The sequence below is a fragment of the Hetaerina americana genome, unplaced genomic scaffold (assembly GCF_022747635.1).
Source record: "Hetaerina americana unplaced genomic scaffold, ioHetAmer1.1.p SCAF_1, whole genome shotgun sequence".
In the NCBI taxonomy this organism is placed as follows: domain Eukaryota; kingdom Metazoa; phylum Arthropoda; class Insecta; order Odonata; family Calopterygidae; genus Hetaerina; species Hetaerina americana.
The window spans coordinates 119,445,782-119,462,914 of NW_027286069.1; the positions used below are offsets into that span (position 1 = coordinate 119,445,782).

The 17,133-nt window shown below is 40.2% G+C and overlaps 1 protein-coding gene across 1 annotated transcript in view; it reads right to left on the minus strand.

Moving 5' to 3' along the window:
• The window catches only part of LOC139696674 (uncharacterized), a 55,777-nt gene that overhangs the window by 20,573 nt on the left and 18,071 nt on the right, over nucleotides 1–17,133 (minus strand). Inside the window, exon 2 of the mRNA XM_071595537.1 lies at nucleotides 3,830–4,251. Within this exon, the coding sequence (XP_071451638.1) occupies nucleotides 3,830–4,251 (422 nt within the window). The remainder of the gene's footprint in view (nucleotides 1–3,829; nucleotides 4,252–17,133) is intronic.

The following is a 17,133-nucleotide window of genomic DNA, read 5'->3' on the forward strand; positions in this document are numbered from 1 at the left end:
GACATTCAAGTGTTAAAAGGTTAATAAAATACTGAGATGAACACTTGGGATATCTTCAGGACAGCTAGGCAAAGATGCATTCATAATGAAATATTGTCATATAGTTTTCTACCAAGTCATGAAGTAGAGAATATAACAATATTTTAATCCAACAATTCATGGAGAGTATCCATATAAAAATGAACAATCTAATGAGAACTACCATAATATTCCCATCATAACTCTCAGACAAAATAAGATTCACCAGAATATTAATAAATAATGCTCTAATCAACATGTATAATATGAATCTTGTTTTCAACTTTCTCATTCGCACAACCTTATTCTTCCAACTTTCTTGATAGTTCCCACTGGGGGGAACCTACCCTTTTGTACGTGTTCCTCTGCCTTTTTTACTTACAGACTATGAAATATTTGCCTTGCAATTGCAATCAAGCCATTCTACCTTGCCTCATTCCTACCCCCACCAATTAAATCTACAAAACATATGCAGGTGATACTTCAAAGGCAGGTATTGATTGTAGCTTCTTGTCCTTTTCATCCTCCATTTTGCCTTCACTTCCATTGAATGTCTCACATGATATCATAAATATTTTTTTTAACTAAAGAGTCCAGTAGTCCAAGATGAAAGTGGGAACAAGATACCTATTTGTAATAGGAATATTCCCTACAAATCATTCCCCCTCTTCCTTGAGAGGCTGCCCTATCTGCCCCCATTTCCCTTTGGCAGACAGTAATTGGGACTCTTCACCCTATTGACCTTCAAATCGACTTAGTTTGCAATAGTTTGCTTTAAATAGCAAATCCTTTCACCATAAAAGTTATTTAAATATTTGAAATGTAGCAGCATCTAATCATAATGAAAACAAGTCATGGAAATTATAAATTCTGAGATTATGTTGGCAATTTTACAGAAGTTTTGAGGTCGCAGAGTTTTCCATTTCAACCTCATCAGCTGATCCCCACCATACATGGGGGATCGGGATGGTGCAGTGGATAAAGTACAGGCATCCCACCCAGAGAAGGCAGATGGAGCAATGCTGGAGGAGGCAGATGTTTTTCAGTGGCATCCCGATCCCTAATTGAGGTGCTTTGTGGAGGGCACTTTGAGTGAGTACGCCGTCCGTCAGATGCTACGTTAAGCTGCGGACCCCTTGGTGCCTTTCGTAAAGCGTAGGCTAATGTCGATGCCAGGTTTCTCTCCTGTCCTATCATTTCCTGTCCATCCCTAATGGCACAAATGACCTCAAGTTGTCAGTCGCCTCCTATAAATACTGCTAAACTACCCTCCATACACTCTTATGAATAAAGTCAATTCATCATTCTCAAGGAAAGTGGGCATGGCACAAAAATGTCTAATGCCTAATGCATTTCTTGAATGATTGAAATGCAGCCAACATGTTGATGGGCCGCAGAAACATATCATTGCTTAGAATAGCTTGTAGACGTATTTCAACAAATCTTCGCTAAAAATACACAACATGCTGTAGCAAGAGATCGCTCTAAGAATGTAATGGGTATTATGTCTAGGATATGGACAATTAGCTGGATCAAAGTAACGAGATTTATTCCATAAATCATGCAATTATAATTGTATTTTTTGTAAACATTTGTGACCGCATTAAATGCAAGGCATTAACTAGTTAATAACTCAAGAAGAAAACCATGCCACTTTTGTTTCCATGTTCAATATGCATCCTAATTTTAGGAAAACTTTGTAGGAAAAAAGCACATTAAAGATGAAACACTACAGTATAAATGACTAGTTCCTGGAGAATACTGCCATGAGATTCACTTTTAACTGACCAAAAATCTAAATCTATTTGAGATAACTTTATGGATTTTAATGCTGTCAACGCTGGAATTTTTAATGGGTTTTTCATTGACTGAATGCCTTTTGGAATGGCAGTTTCCTCGGTAGCATGGTCACCATTTTCAGGTCCATAACTGATGATCTTTGCAATCAGCACTTTTTACCATGAGACCTAGGTCATCTCCACACATAAAATATCCCTCATCCTTACTGTATACACTCCCCTCTACAATTTACCCTTGCATTTTTTTCTATTTTGTGAATAACTTATTTGGCTGCTGACAACATTAGTCAAGTCAAAAGTATGAGCAAAATTCAATATTTGTCAGCGGAGTCATGGTTACATCATATAACGGCATTGTGAAAAATGGGATCCTAGCAAGACATGACATGTGCATAAAATGAAAATCAATGCAATAGCAAGAAAAAACACATTTTAAACGAATTAAGACCTGCAAAATACTAGTAAGGCATGCACCAGTGAATCCCACAATCATAATACGTTTTCAATCAGCTGATTTATTTGAGGTGGCACTCATGGCCATCCAATCCTACTCCAATCTCTTCATTCCTTCACAGTTTTCCCTGCAGAACACTTTAATCAGTTGACTACCAGTTTTTTCAGACTCAATTCAGTTTTCTTTCAGTTTTTCTTTAGTTCTTCTTTTCATGGGCACACTCTTTTAGCCTTCATTTAACTGAAGTGCCAGGATTATATAATTAGCTTTCCTCTTCTTTATGTTAATTCTTCAACAGCCCACTCATCACTCACCATTCAAAGTAGTCCCTTACTTACTCTGCTATTTTGTCTCCAAAGTGCTCTCAGAGCTACACATTTCCATCGACTCCAATCTTTCCTCTGCTGCTGCTGTTGTCATCTATACTTCACAGCGATTGAAAACTGACTTATATTCATAGGTTTTCATGAGCTGTTTCCATGAAAGTGCACAATAAAGTCACTTTCCCTAATGAGTTCTCAAGGGCTGTCCGGAAAATATCCAGCCATGCATTATTATTTGAGATAAACAGCCTACCTAGAAGGATGAGGAGGCCTTTGTTTAGTCCCCCCCTTTGAAGTACCACTCCCCATTGGGAGGCCTCACCCACTTATCCCAGCAGCGTCTCCCTTCCACTCATCACAAACAAGCGACCAAGTCTTTTGATGGAATGTTTATCAGCTGCCTCATTGCATTCTCTTTTACCTTGTCAACGGACTCTTGGCAAGCCTGGGCTTTTGTTTCAGGGTCATATACCCATGACCCATCTCCAGTTCACCTATTTTTGGAACCCTGAGTCATTGTTTGCAGCATGAAATTCTTGATGGAGGGCCCAGGTTCGATTCCTGGGCAAGCCTCTCTGGGCACCTTAAGCTATCCTGTCCTGTGTAAATTTCACATGCCATCAGGATTAGTACTGGGTGAACTCTTTCATCACCAACCAAACTGACCTTTGGGTTGATTATGGTGTTTATGGTTTTCTTTATATTATGGAAATACATATTCCTTACGATTTATATGACTGAGGAGTAACGCTGACACAGCAGAAGAGGAGAGAACTCAATTGTCTCGCAAGTCCTCTACAAAGGGAGTACATGGCATCAACACCTCTCTCATTTATCAAAATGCATTTTTGCACATCATATGACTATTTCCCTGCGACTATGAAGTAACACCAGAAAGGAAGAGATGAATTAAGCTATCCCTTAAATATGCAATTGCCTTTTGATATCATTTTGCTGGCTTTATACAGCGAAACAATTATGCAATGAGAAAAATCTCTTTTTTCCTATGTTATACTACTTATGACATTTTTAGCAGAAATATAAAGTAATTAGTACATGGTATGTTTCAGTAAATTTAAATATTGAAAAACTGTCTGGGAGCATTCCTTTAGAGATTTAAAAGAGTCCATTCTTTAACATTCACTTATTAGGCTAATTGTATGACTCTACTTTGAAGAAATTGAGTCACTCAAAGTGATGATTTCCCAATATTCAATTAATAAAAACGAGATTACCGGGTACGTCTTTGCTCTCTTCATCAGCCCCGGGCTCCTGAAGGACAACAGAGTCATGGATGATGGTGAGGGGCCTCTTGAGAGGGCAAGCATCCTGGACGTGCCGAGAGTCACACTCTCCACACAACGTTATGCGGATGGCAACCCTCTGCTTGGTGTCCGCTGGAAGTTTGCCTGTGGCCGCTACCACCACCCCTGCTGCCGCCGCACTCGTTGCTGTGGGGAGGGAAGATTGGGGTTGCGTTGAGGTCGAAGAGGGCAAGTGGGCGGCGGTGTTGGGGAGGGACTCGTGGGGGGGCAAACCTTCAGAAGGCTCCAAAGGCAAGCTGTTCTCCATGCTCTGAGGTGGAGCGCTGCTGGACGGAGGGGTCAGCTCTGGAAGAACACCATCAATGGGAACTTTGCGCACATCATGGTGTTTCCTGGGAGCAAACAATGAAGAAATGCCATGACAGTAACTTTAACAGAGTCATTTGCTAATGTGTATTGCAATGCAGTACTTTCTAACTACAAAAATCATTCATGTTGATTTCATACATATTTCCATCCGAGTGCTTTAGCCATTAAAATTTCCAAGGCATCCTAATGCCCTAAAAATCAAATACAGATTCAGTTTTGCGAGACATTGGATACTATTTGAAAGTTTTTATACATTAAATGAATCCATAGTTAGAGAAGAAATAAGAATAACTGAAGAAAAGCAGCATGTAACATAATAAAAGAGTGCTAAATACCCACTTATGCTTGGATTCACAAATCACTATTCCAAAAAGAATGACTAATCAATGACAAGCAATAATGTCAAGAATAACAAATCAAAGAATGACTGTCATGTTACAAGAGAAATCATGATAATACAACACAAATGGGATTTATTATTCATTCAGCGGATCATAAAAGTTACCGTTGTGTCACAGATTACTTTTAGGAGAAACTACACAGAGATTTTTGAATTTTCCAAACGTGCTACTCAAAGTTATATGACAGCTGAGATACTTCAATAATAATCAGCTTAGAAGATTCTAACTGGTTGGCATTGGCGCAACTTACCAATTCATCAAGATAATTAATAAGTATTATCACTTATAACATCAAATACTTACATTCAGACTTTATGACTTTAATGGCTATCATAAAATAAATTGTTTAGAGCTTATGTTGTAAAAAATATCATTTGATTAGATTTTATTATTCTATGCTAAACTTATCTATTTTACAATATCTTAGGTCTTAACATCGAGTCATAATACACTTTCAATGTTGATTAAGTAGTTAAGGCTTAACCAAGACTTGAACAGAGAGTCATTATATTGGCCCTAAGTAGAATTGAGGATGCTAACTATAACAGTTAACTCACTGAGTTCAGTTATGACCCAATAAAGTTCATTTCAGTTGAGTTAAATCAGCATTAAAACTAAATCAAGTAAATTAAAAAAAACTTTTACCTCAAGTTAATTTAACACAAATATTTTAACTACCATAAACAAGATTCCCTGTCAACATTTTTTTTATTTCTCACAGAAAAAAATGAACCATTACAGAATCTTATGAAAAAATAGATTTTTTTAAAGAGGTAGAAGTTAAAGTAAGAAGTCTTCTCCTTGCCCCTAACTTAACCTCGCGTTCGAATCAACCTAAATTTGCTCTTATGAGGATCCCCTTTCCTCTGTTTAATTAAACGTTAATGCTTCCAGTTTTAAATTGTATTTAATTATAATATAAACGTATTAAATTAAGTAGTCAACAGAGACATGGGCTTATGATTTAAGAGATGCAATATAAAATGTAATTTTTAACTTAATATATTAATACCAAATACTATTCAACCCTGCCGACTGTGAAAATCAGGGAAAATGTACATCTTTTAAAAATAAATTTATTCAGATGATTAAACTTTCCCAACATACACAAGTATTATCAATCACACTTCATTTTTGACAAGACTAGCAAGTCAGCCGATTCCATTCAAGCCCTGGGAGGGTTAGACCATTCTGGCAAGGAGCAAGGCAAGGACCTCACTTGAATCCTCTTCATAAACATGGAGATGACTAATGCTCTATAATATTTACAGGCAAAGCAATACCAACTGTTAAAAGTACAACAACACCAAGCAGAGCATCAAATTTGGAAAAAAAATCAAGAAATATTATAAGTTGTTATTGACAAAAAAGTAAAGAGTAAAAATGAAAATTTGTCAATTAAAACAATAAAACTGTTTTATTCTGGTGATATAAACACAAAAAAGTTTCCGTGATCAAATTTAATCTAAGAATTTTATACAACTTGTTTTGACTGAGTGTTCTGTACTGGATTCTTCATTTCTACTAGTTTTTATGGCAAGCATGGCACAAAACGTTTCCATCAATAAACTGCATTTTAAATCTTTGATATGCAAAATATCTCCCGAGAAACTGTGGGAGATGCCATGATAGTAACTTTTAATCGAGTCATCCGCACGATGAGCATGACTACACAACCAACACCAGAGCGTAAAAACCATTCGACTGGTTCCACTTTTCGTTTAACTCTCTTAGGTTAAACTTTAACCTATACTTTTATTCAGTGACAACCATTTATAGAGGAAACCATGTATATCAAAAGTGTCCATGGAAAAATTTCCTAGTTAAGACGTGGAGTAGGGAAATGCCATGGATTCAAACCTCAAGAGGTAGGACATGCTCAACGTAGAAATAGAATGATTTTTTGTCTCTATTCTGGGAAGTCACCTGAATGTAATGGAACCTTGTTTGCTGGTGGTTTTTAAAACTTTTGCAAAAGTTTAAGGCTACTAACACCATTACGTTTGTCCACTTTCACTATGAGACTCCTTCGGAAGACAAATTAAGACAAGTCCCTGACTCAATACACTATGACGCCCCAAGGTGAGAGGAGTACAGTATATGCACAATAGTTATAAGGTCTTATATATTCAAATTGGTCACCCACTATCCGTTGTTTCGGAAGGAAACTTGAAAAACATAAGACAATCAGTGCCTAAATGTAGAAATAGGAAGAGTAAAATAGATTGATTATATTTAGCCTTCGAAATCTATGTTTAATCTTTCTGTACATGGGTCCAGAAACATTTGATTATTTCTCGGATAACATTGAAAAGATATTTCCCGAAACTTTCTTCCCATGGTAGAATCGTGGCTTTTTATTCAACAAAATGTGAAAATTTTGTTTGTTAATTGTACAAATCAATTTGAGTAAGAACTGTGTAAATTGTATAAGGGTATCTAGTTTGAATTCATTTTTTGTAGCTTGTGTATTTTCTCATGAAGTATTGTAATGTATTCTGATTAGTTTTTATTTGTGATTTATTGCAATTTACACTAAAGTTGTGCTTTTAATTTGAAGATTTTAATTTAACTTGCCCTTGAGGTTTTATTTATTTCAAACATAACCACCACTATGTCTACCAAAAGCATCCATTCTTTCATGGTCTAATTTTTGCGAGTTCACTTTTTTATGGTAGTAAATAAATCTCTCCCAATTAAGTGACGCTGTAAATATCACATAGAGATAGAACATAGCAAATAAAGAAAAAAAAGCTTTGAAAACAATTGACAAATATCAAGAAACTGCGGGAGATACCGCGAAAGTAACTTTTAATGGAGTAATCTGCTAAATGTGGATTACACTCCGAAATTGTTACATTGTTTGAAAACCATGTTGACTTCAAATTGACCTTCTTGTGAGCTTTTCAACTTCATTTCTCAAGTTTGCTGCTGCGTAAAGATTACCAATCCAGTGCCAAGGTCAACTTTCCTAGTCATAAGATGCAGAATGCAGGGCTAATAAATTTGGATTTAGAGAAGCCTTGAGAGAATGGGAAATGTCCGAGGTGGCTCGCGATAAATGTTTACCCTCCACACACACATGAATGCAGTAAGTCTTGTTCACGAGACAGCCGCGTGTATCCTGGGCGGTAGGCCAGAGTGAGCACAAACGGACCTGCCGGAAGTTTGCTTGCCAGGGGCGACAAGTTGGAATGCAGGATTTCGCAAGTTTTTTGCTGGCGTACTTTCAAACAGGAGGATAGACAGAAATTTGCAGAGCCAGAAAAACCTTAACGTTCACAAAAAATAAATCATGTTCTTGGTACAGCCGGAAATAACCAATTCCCACCACACAGCATAAACTTAAAAATTGGAAACAAATCATTGAGACTGGTTAAAAAAGAACACTTCTTTGCAACTGTGAACGATGACCGGTGACATTGAGTAGAGAGAACAAGAAAAATGAGGAGGAGGGACGAAGATGTGATAAGTGTAGAATAATAGAGAGGAAATGGACTAGAGGAGTATCAACAGGGCATGTTCAGAGAACTTTGAGTCAAGAGAAAGGTGTGGTCGCGGAATGTAGACAGATCAGATTAAATACGAGGACTGCTCAATTAAGAGCAATGCATAAAAATTCACAAGCATAACTAACAGTGCAAATATTCACTTTTATTTTATGCCGTTAGGATGAAGTTTCATGCGTACGTGGCTTAAGTTTCACCGATTTGACTTAAGTATTGTGTCAGCGGCAAGCGTTGCAGGTTGGAACTTGTCCAAGAAGTCCATGCTTGCCTCGTGATGATGGAGAATGCTTCGAGCGAAGGTGCTTCCCCACATTTGGGAACAGGGAAAGAGTCACATGGGGCATGAATCTGGACTTCAACGCTGAAGTCAAATCAATGACATTTGTACCGCACAAACATTACCCACCAAGCCAATAATATTATTGCATACGATCTAGTGGTTAAGGTAGGATGTGGACGGACCTAAACTACCAACATAATTCTCTTGTCTCCCCTAACAAAACACAAACCAACATCCTAAATACAATAAACTCCGCATATGTACTTCCTTCCTCCCTCCCTTCATTCCGTCCATCGGCCGACCTCGGTTTCGACGGGTTAACGCTCTCGCCCGCCAATCCAGAGGTCCCGAGTTCGATTCCCGCCCAGGAGGCTTTTCCTCCACCTAGGGCTTGGTGGTATGTAATTGTGTTTAATGTAATATGTAGGGGTTAGTTGGCAGAAGGGACTGTAAAGTCTCAATCTCGCCCCAATAAAGTCATTAAATAAATAAATCATCCCTATCCCATTCCTGCCCCTTCCTCGTTTGCCTAACATTCTCCCCTCTGCATCGCAGTCTTCAACATCCAACTGCCAGCCAATGATGAAACAAAATTAAATTTTTACGCAGTAAGTTATTCGAATAAAAAACTCATCAGAGCTCGCTACCCATTAACAGTTGTACATACATCAGATGAAGGAATCATTATTACCATTAAATAAAAATACCGTCAATATTACAAAAGGCGAATGGCAGGGTTGACTGTGGCAACCCAGCGCCAGGATTTATGACTAAGAAATATTGATCGGCAACATAATGCAAGAGGCAGTTGTTTTCTCCAATTCACGTGTTTGGCAACTAAACAGAAATGTTTCTCTAAAACTTATTTATAACCAAAATGTGTTCCGTCCTTTCATGGCGCCATAATCTTTAGTTGACGCATGTGTCAGTCTCAAAGGGGAATGTCTCCGCCGAGACATGAGGAATAGCCGCGATCGGATCCACTCCGAGGGCGCACTTCTCGTGCAGGCGCTCGAGTGGACGGCACCCGCGCCGAGGCTTCGTTTTCCTATCGGATTTGCACCGCGCCGGAATCCTGGGGGGGGAGGGCGGGGGAAGGGTGGGGGGCGCACCCTACGATGTCGCTGCAAAACCAGCGTGACGTCAGCCAAGAGGGGAGCTCCGGGTTTGGGGATTTTTCCCGGGGATCCGCAACATATTGACAAGGCTTCCAACTCTGCGAAAATCCGAATCCCACGACGGAGGTCAGTTTCCCGCGCTTGACTCCGTTCTCCAACATCGAAGACGAGAGTCGACGAAGAAACCAAGGAAAGTGAATGGGTTTCCATAAATTCTTCCTCTAATCCTAAGGCTTCCGCGAATCCTAGCTGACGAGGGATCGCGTGCTGCTTCCGGGAAATAATTACCGTCGCGTAGGTTCTTTGTCAGACAAAGTGTTTCGCCCCTCAGTCCCGGAGGCAACGTGCATTGCTTTGACGGAGGAGAATTTTTTTCTTCGCCAAATGAAGACTTACTCCTCGATTTCCTCGCTCCACCGGTGCAATAAATACGCATAATACTCTCCATTTATCATTCGCCCTTCAAGTAATCTATGCAGGCGATTCCGCGCGCATCCGAAGAAACCGTGGTCGTCACCTTGTCGGCCGATTTAACCGTCTTCGCCTTCTTCGGAACCGGTTCGCCTTCCGAAACCCACTGTTTCAACTGTTCCTTTGTCTCTCGAGTGTAGAGCAGCATGCTTCGTTCGCAGTTAAGTGTCGACGCATAAACTCGTCGGAATCACGGCATAAAAGTGCCGAACCAGCCTCCGGATGGACCACACTTTTATTCTCTCCACTCAGAGCAAACCTGCAACCCATCTTGCCGAGATTTTTGCACACCCAATTTTTCGAGCAAAATCGAATACTCTGTACCTTGTGCCATGCCTGTGGCCTCAACTATTTCGCGAATTTAGATTCGTGGATCACTCAAAACCACATCGTGAATTTTGTCATTCTATTCAGAGGAAGTCACTTCCATTGGACGTCCCGAACGAGGTCCATCACTTGTAGACATTCGGCCACGTTTAAATTCATTTGCCCAATTGTTCCAACAATCGCAAACACAGGAGCAGATGTGCCATGGACTTTATTCCACTCGGCTTGGATCTATTTCGGAGTTAAGCCTTCTGAAAAGAAGTGTTTAATCACCGCACGTAACTCATTTAATGCCATTAAAAAAAACAAAAGTTTGTTGCATCAATCGACTATGAAAGTGAAACCACCCGATGGATATAGATGCAACTTTAACAGCAGACTAGTGAAAGATGAGGTTTACTAAAACAAATCTTTTCCGCTACTACGAGCGCCATCTCTCGGATTTTCCAAGGAATTATTTAAGAACGTAACTCAATGCCTCGAAAAATCTAAATCCATTGCTACACTGAAATGTACGAAATGACGACATCCTCAAGTGTCGCTAGCAAGAAAGCCCTTTCAAATTCTTGAAAGGACAAACCAACGAAAATGAAAGCCCTCCACAATTACAAAAAAACAGCAGTTAAAGTTTGATATTGTCTTGAATGTGATGGTGAAAAAAAAATCTAAGCCCTTCGCGTTTCAAAATTACAATTTTCCAGTGTGATCCACTACTCAAACAGGTTGACTATCGCAATGACCCGGTGAAATTCCCAGAGTGCTTGGCAATATTCCAGGTTGTTTGGGATTTCCAGCTTGATGAGGTTTCAGCCTATTCCAAGAGAATGGAGTGTTACCCAATTCAATCATGTACGCAGCGCAACTTGATCCCCAAAACGCCGCTGACACCAATGGGTCGTAAGTCATGACGCGTATGAGTCGTGCGGTGAGCTCGCCGGTTCCCCAAAATTCGACAACAGCAATCAAACATATGTATACCAAAATTATCCGCGTTTGGCAACACCCTCGCGTAACTTATTCACCCCAAAATGTTATCATGAATACTGGAAAATATGATTCCATCGCATAATAATTTACTCTCTCTCTCTCGACTTCAGTTCGCAAATGAAACGAGAACTCGACAGGTTGGTGTACATTGTAATCCTGCGCCATTTAACATGGCGTATTCTCGAACTTAACCATTACCAAAGGGGTAATAACTCCAATCCATGCCCTGTTTAAGCGAGTATCTTGCAGCAATCTATATCAATCTATAGTTCTAATTATGGTGAGCCGCGGACCAATTGCCTGCAGCGCAGTGAAGACAGCACGTGGCGTTTTTATTTTACAAATTCAGAGGCAGAGAGGATTGGCGCGATGACTGGCTCCTTAGGAGTGACAAAACGCCATGGACCTTGCGATCAATTCCGAGGCCACCCGTGTCTCCCGACGCTTGTCGTGCTGCCAGCGCCCCCTTGGAATACATTTCAATCCGGGGCTTCGGGAGAACGACGGTTGATTTCAAGTTTGGCTTTGAAGCGATGTATCCCAAAAGTACCCGACCAAACAAAGAAAACACAACATTTTGAGAAAAATGTATCCAATTTTCCCCGTAATCTCCTTTCTACTCTATACACTTTCCCCGGCGATGTTCAATAAGTTCGAGATATCCTTTTTATAATAAGAACTGTCTTGCTCCTCGATATAGCCTTTAACCTGTCGACATCACTTCTTCACGGTTCGACAATGTTTGACCACCGAGCCATTTTTTCAAGTTTGCGAACAGCAAATAATCGGAGGGGGCTGAATCTGGTGAATAGGGTGAGCACGAAATAGCAATTCAAACTTTGATTCGTGAATTTTGGCCGTTGCAATAACTTATTTGTGAGCTGGTGTATTGTCTTGAAGAAACAGCATTTTCTTCTTAGCCATGTGCGGCCGCTTTTGATTGATTTCTTCGCTCAAACATTGCAATAAGTTCACAAAATAATCGACGTTGATAGTTTTTCCCTTTTCATGATAGTCAAATTATCCCACACGCATCCCAAAACACCGGCGCCATGACCTTGCCTGCAGATGAAACAGTCTTCGCCTGCTTTGGAGTCAGTTCTCCCTTTCGAATCCATTGTTTTGATTGTTCTTTCGCCTCGGGTGTGAAGTATTGGACCCATGTCTCATCCATGGACATCTCATGAACAATTCTGCTTACTTGCTGTGAAACTTTGCTAAACACTCAATTTAAACATCTTCACGATGCTGGTTTTGCTCGAGTGTGAGCACCCATCTTACACACAGCTTTCTCATGTCCAAATGTTCAGATAATATGCGATATACTGCATAACTTTTTGAAATGCCTACTATGTCTGCCATCTCGCGCACTTTCAGTCGACGATTACCCAGGATCACTTTGTGGATTTTCTTCACCGTTTCTGGAGTCGTCACCTCATTTGGTCGACCAATGCAATGATCGTCTAGCGACAGCTCGTACGGCCTCGTTTAAACTCTGCTACCCAATGTTTTCCTGTTGTAAACGAAGTAGTAGACTCACCCAGAGTAGATTCCAGTTCAGCTTTTATATTGGTTGGCCTGAGGCCAATCAAATAAAAGTATTGTATCACATAACGATGACCAATTTTCTCCATTTTCACAAATTCTCTGAAAACGTTCACTATTGATGGCTGCCAAACAAATATTAAACAACGTGGCTTCTTCAAACTTGAAACATGCTTTACAGATTGCGTAATATCTAATAGAATGATATTTTTCAAACAACTACCGCCATCTCTAGGTCAGGCCGGGCCTACAACACGGAAGCCAGGACACAACAAGCAAGAAATTGAAACATCACTACCACATGAAAATGCACCACAAAACACTCTACCCCCCCGAGGAGACTGTAAAAGGCAGGGAATGCGACCCAACGTTGCAGGTAGCAGGAATTTCCCCCCGCGGAGAATGACGAGGGATTGAAAGGGAGACTCAAAAACAGATGAACAGAACACGGATGAGGTCATTCGGAAAGAATGGGTTATTATAACAAAACACATAAGGTTAGTGAAAGAGCATGCATTTAAGTAGAACTAATTATTTTTTAGACGCTGAGGGTGGCAAGTGGAATTTTTGCTATATATAACCCTGCAGTTGCTATCCCGTATTGTCCGTGGGAAGAAGGAGTCCTTGAGTCGGCTAGTTCTGGCATCTATTTCCCGAATTTTATATGCATGATCCAAGCGACCAATGTATGTAGGAGTACGAATAATTTGCGAGACCTCGGTTCTGAAACATGCGGATCTGAATTTATTAAATAATTTCAATCTTGCATTGAATCGTCTCTCTTCTAATGATATTGCTGGGATAAAACGTTTATACTTCATTCAATTCGTATCCTATTAAAAAAGAACAGGAACCATCCGAAGGGGTTTTACTATCATATTTCAAAGCAATTCCATCCGTAGAAGTAGTCCAAGGAAGAGCAGGCTGACATGAAGCAAACTATCCTCACCCAACCGTTTAATACGATAAAAGGAAAAGTCACGCGACCAATAGCCAGAATTAGAGAGAAGTCGAAAGCATCCGCCAAACGGATGTACCAAACTAATAAAATGTGTTGTCTCCAGCGTAACTTTATGGAATTCGCATAACATGGTGATTTGAAATTAATGACTTTGTGATTCCACACACTTTTTCCTAGCTTACCTTTGATTTTCCCTCTTTTTTGAAAGGAAATCCAACCAAATTTCTGCCGGACATCATTATCATAATGTAGCCACTCGATCCAGGGAAGTTGAAGAGACAATTCCACGCATGGAATATTTAAGTGGGTGGATGAGCAAAGTCAATAATTTCATTTCAATATATCAACCTCATGTCCTCGGAATACGACACTGCGACTAACGTCGGTCGCCCTAGGAACAAGGAGGGAGTTAAACAGGATAGCTTATTCATGCCGTTCCGATAGGATTATTTATCATTGCACGTTCATCATTTTATTACGATGTTTACAACACAAGGATCTATTTATTGCCACTCGATTTTTCATTCCAACCCAATACACGAAACGCTACGGCGCAATCTTACCACATAATTGCAAACAGAAACAAGGTGATTTCGTCTCACAGAAAGAATATAAACACACCTGTCACGATAGAATCTGTGCAATGCGAGTTCGCATGACACTCATTTATAAATCAAAAGCGTTCTGCAGAGGTGAGGTCCTGACGGGAGTCTTCGACCGATCAAAGAGATGCTCCGCCCTAAAGAACCCCGAGGACTGATTCTTTAATATCATTCAATTTTACTGATCAAGATGTTTCACTTACCCATCAAAACTGTAGAAGATTTATTACAGAGAGGATTAATGGCCAATCAAAACGTCGAGAAATTTAAAGAAGATGATGAAGCAAGGTGTTCACGAGAGCAAATAAATTTTTATGAAATTTAATCTTCACTTTAAAGAGCAGAGAGGTATATGAAATGTTGACCTCGCGTCTTTACAGTACAAACAATTTAATAGCGGAAAAGGCCAATATTAAAATATCACCAGGATCCATAATATGTAATTTTTGGGAAAAAAAGACCACGACTATTGTCTTGAGATCCCAGATTATTGAATACGTATTTATGAAAAGTTTGAGTCTTATAAGAAGTTCTGTTTGGGAGTTACATAAATAATATACCTCGCTCTATTCCATTTGTGAATAACACCTTTTCAAAAATTTAGCGTAGCAAGGATATATCATAAAATGGACGAGAAAACAATTTTGTGGAGTTCAATCCAATTCACTATTAATCGCATTAAAGGAATGTTTAGACAAGTAAAACACAAATCTAGAGTTCCACCCGCGCCCTTGCGTATTCAGAAAGGAAAATTTAAATCACCTTCATTCCCGCATTGGAAAATATTTCACAAAATTATTGCGTGTCAAAACAGAATTAATATTTTTGCCCCAATGAGTCATAATGAACATTAAACTTACGTTAACGTAACAATTCTGTAATAATCTATATACATTGTCAGTTCCCCTTTATTTTAACCGCGTAGCTAATGTTTAAGAATTAAGGTCAAAGGATTTCAAATGCCCCACTTAAATTTGTAGTCCAACTAAAAACTGGTACAATTATCATAAATGCATTCCTCTCGTTTGCTTATTAAAGGCAGAAAAAGGAAGCAACGGCCATGGGAAATAATGGAAGTCTTTAAGGTGAGTGAAAGGAATCCGTTCGTTAACGATATCAAAGCAACGATTACCTTTAAAATGCCGCGATATTCACGCAAACTTCAGGGATACCCCTTGCATGATTCTTTAATATTATAACCACCGATACGCAAAAAGTTGAACACAAGTGTGAAACACAGACAAAACAGATTTTTCATGTTTTTACTCACTGCAGTATTCGTCTAGCTTTCTTCGGGAAATTCAAAATGCTCCTTGAACGATTTATTTCGTCGAAAACACAAAAAAAATTCCACGGCGACTTTTACGGGTGCAGTTGACATTCCTTTAAATGAGAACTTCACTTGGCGCGCCTTTGAAATATCACGCCGTCGTTCCCTTTAGTAGAAAACCGACACGATATACTTTTTGAGGCACTTTCGATCGGACGGGAAAGTGATGACTCCGAGGACTTTACCTTGAACCTTAAGGTCTGAACCAAAGTTTTAACCGCGTCTTCTGTGGCGAAAGATTCGATCTGCGGCAGCGCCGGGAAACGAAATTAATCGGAAGGCCCCGAGGTCATTTTTCGTGTCGGCGCGACAGTGGCGTCTTGCGTGATCCCCGCCGAGTCTGTCCCACGCAGGGGACACCCCCCCGAGGGAAGAAAAATGGGTCGGGGTCCGCCGGGCTCGGAAACGAGCGTTCCGTGCGTGACCCATCCCCGGTCCCACCGCCAAGAGCCCGCCACTAATGGCGCATTAAAGCAAGATCCACTCAAGAGCCGCGGCCAAGTGGACGAGAGCAGCGATCCCTTTAAGCCTTTAAACGCGAGCCAGCCCACAATTCAGAGGCCGTGTTCTTGAAGGTCGTGAATGAAGGAGGGAGACCTGTGGAGAGGAGGGTGAGGTGTGGTTGTTCCACGTTCAACTCCCCCCACTCCCCCTCTCTCTCCCGCCGCCGACTCTGTCACTCCGGAGCCCTCGTCCCAATCAAACATTCGCTCCCTTTTACGCACACACACTTGCGTGTACGTAAAAGGTCGCGTGTGTGCTTGTATCTGATTGTCGAGTGACGGTTTGCCTTCCGGCGACGACGATTCCGCAGTGCTCACGCTTTCCAGGGCGCAAGTTCCCTCCTCCAGAGCAGGGCATCGCCTTTCCACTACTCGGACCATCCCTCGACTTCGGGAGATGACTTGGGGAGGCAATTAAGGACATCATCGCAATCCTTGGACGCAAAATAGTACGTTAACGTATCAGATCATCTATATTTTGTTTTTCATTCTCCAAGATGAATCATCAACTTGAATAAACTTAAAAACGGAGACGAAAACTCTTCCACTTATATTCCAAAACGCTTCCACTCAATAAATATTTATGTTCGACCAGTTAAACGCCATTTTCACCCTTGAAAATTATGTAGTACATCGAAACTACCCTGTACACATGTCGCATGACTAGCTATAGGAACAGGGCGCGGCTACATAACTTCCTTTTTTATCAAGTAAAACCCCTGTGCTCCTAGTATTTGCTTGTTATCCATACGATAGAAGTTTTGAAGAAGATTTAATCATGTATCAATATTGACGTGGGAAAACTACAGAAGATATATTTACCTCTATTAATGATTAAATTACAAATCAAGATATAGCTTGGGAGAAATGT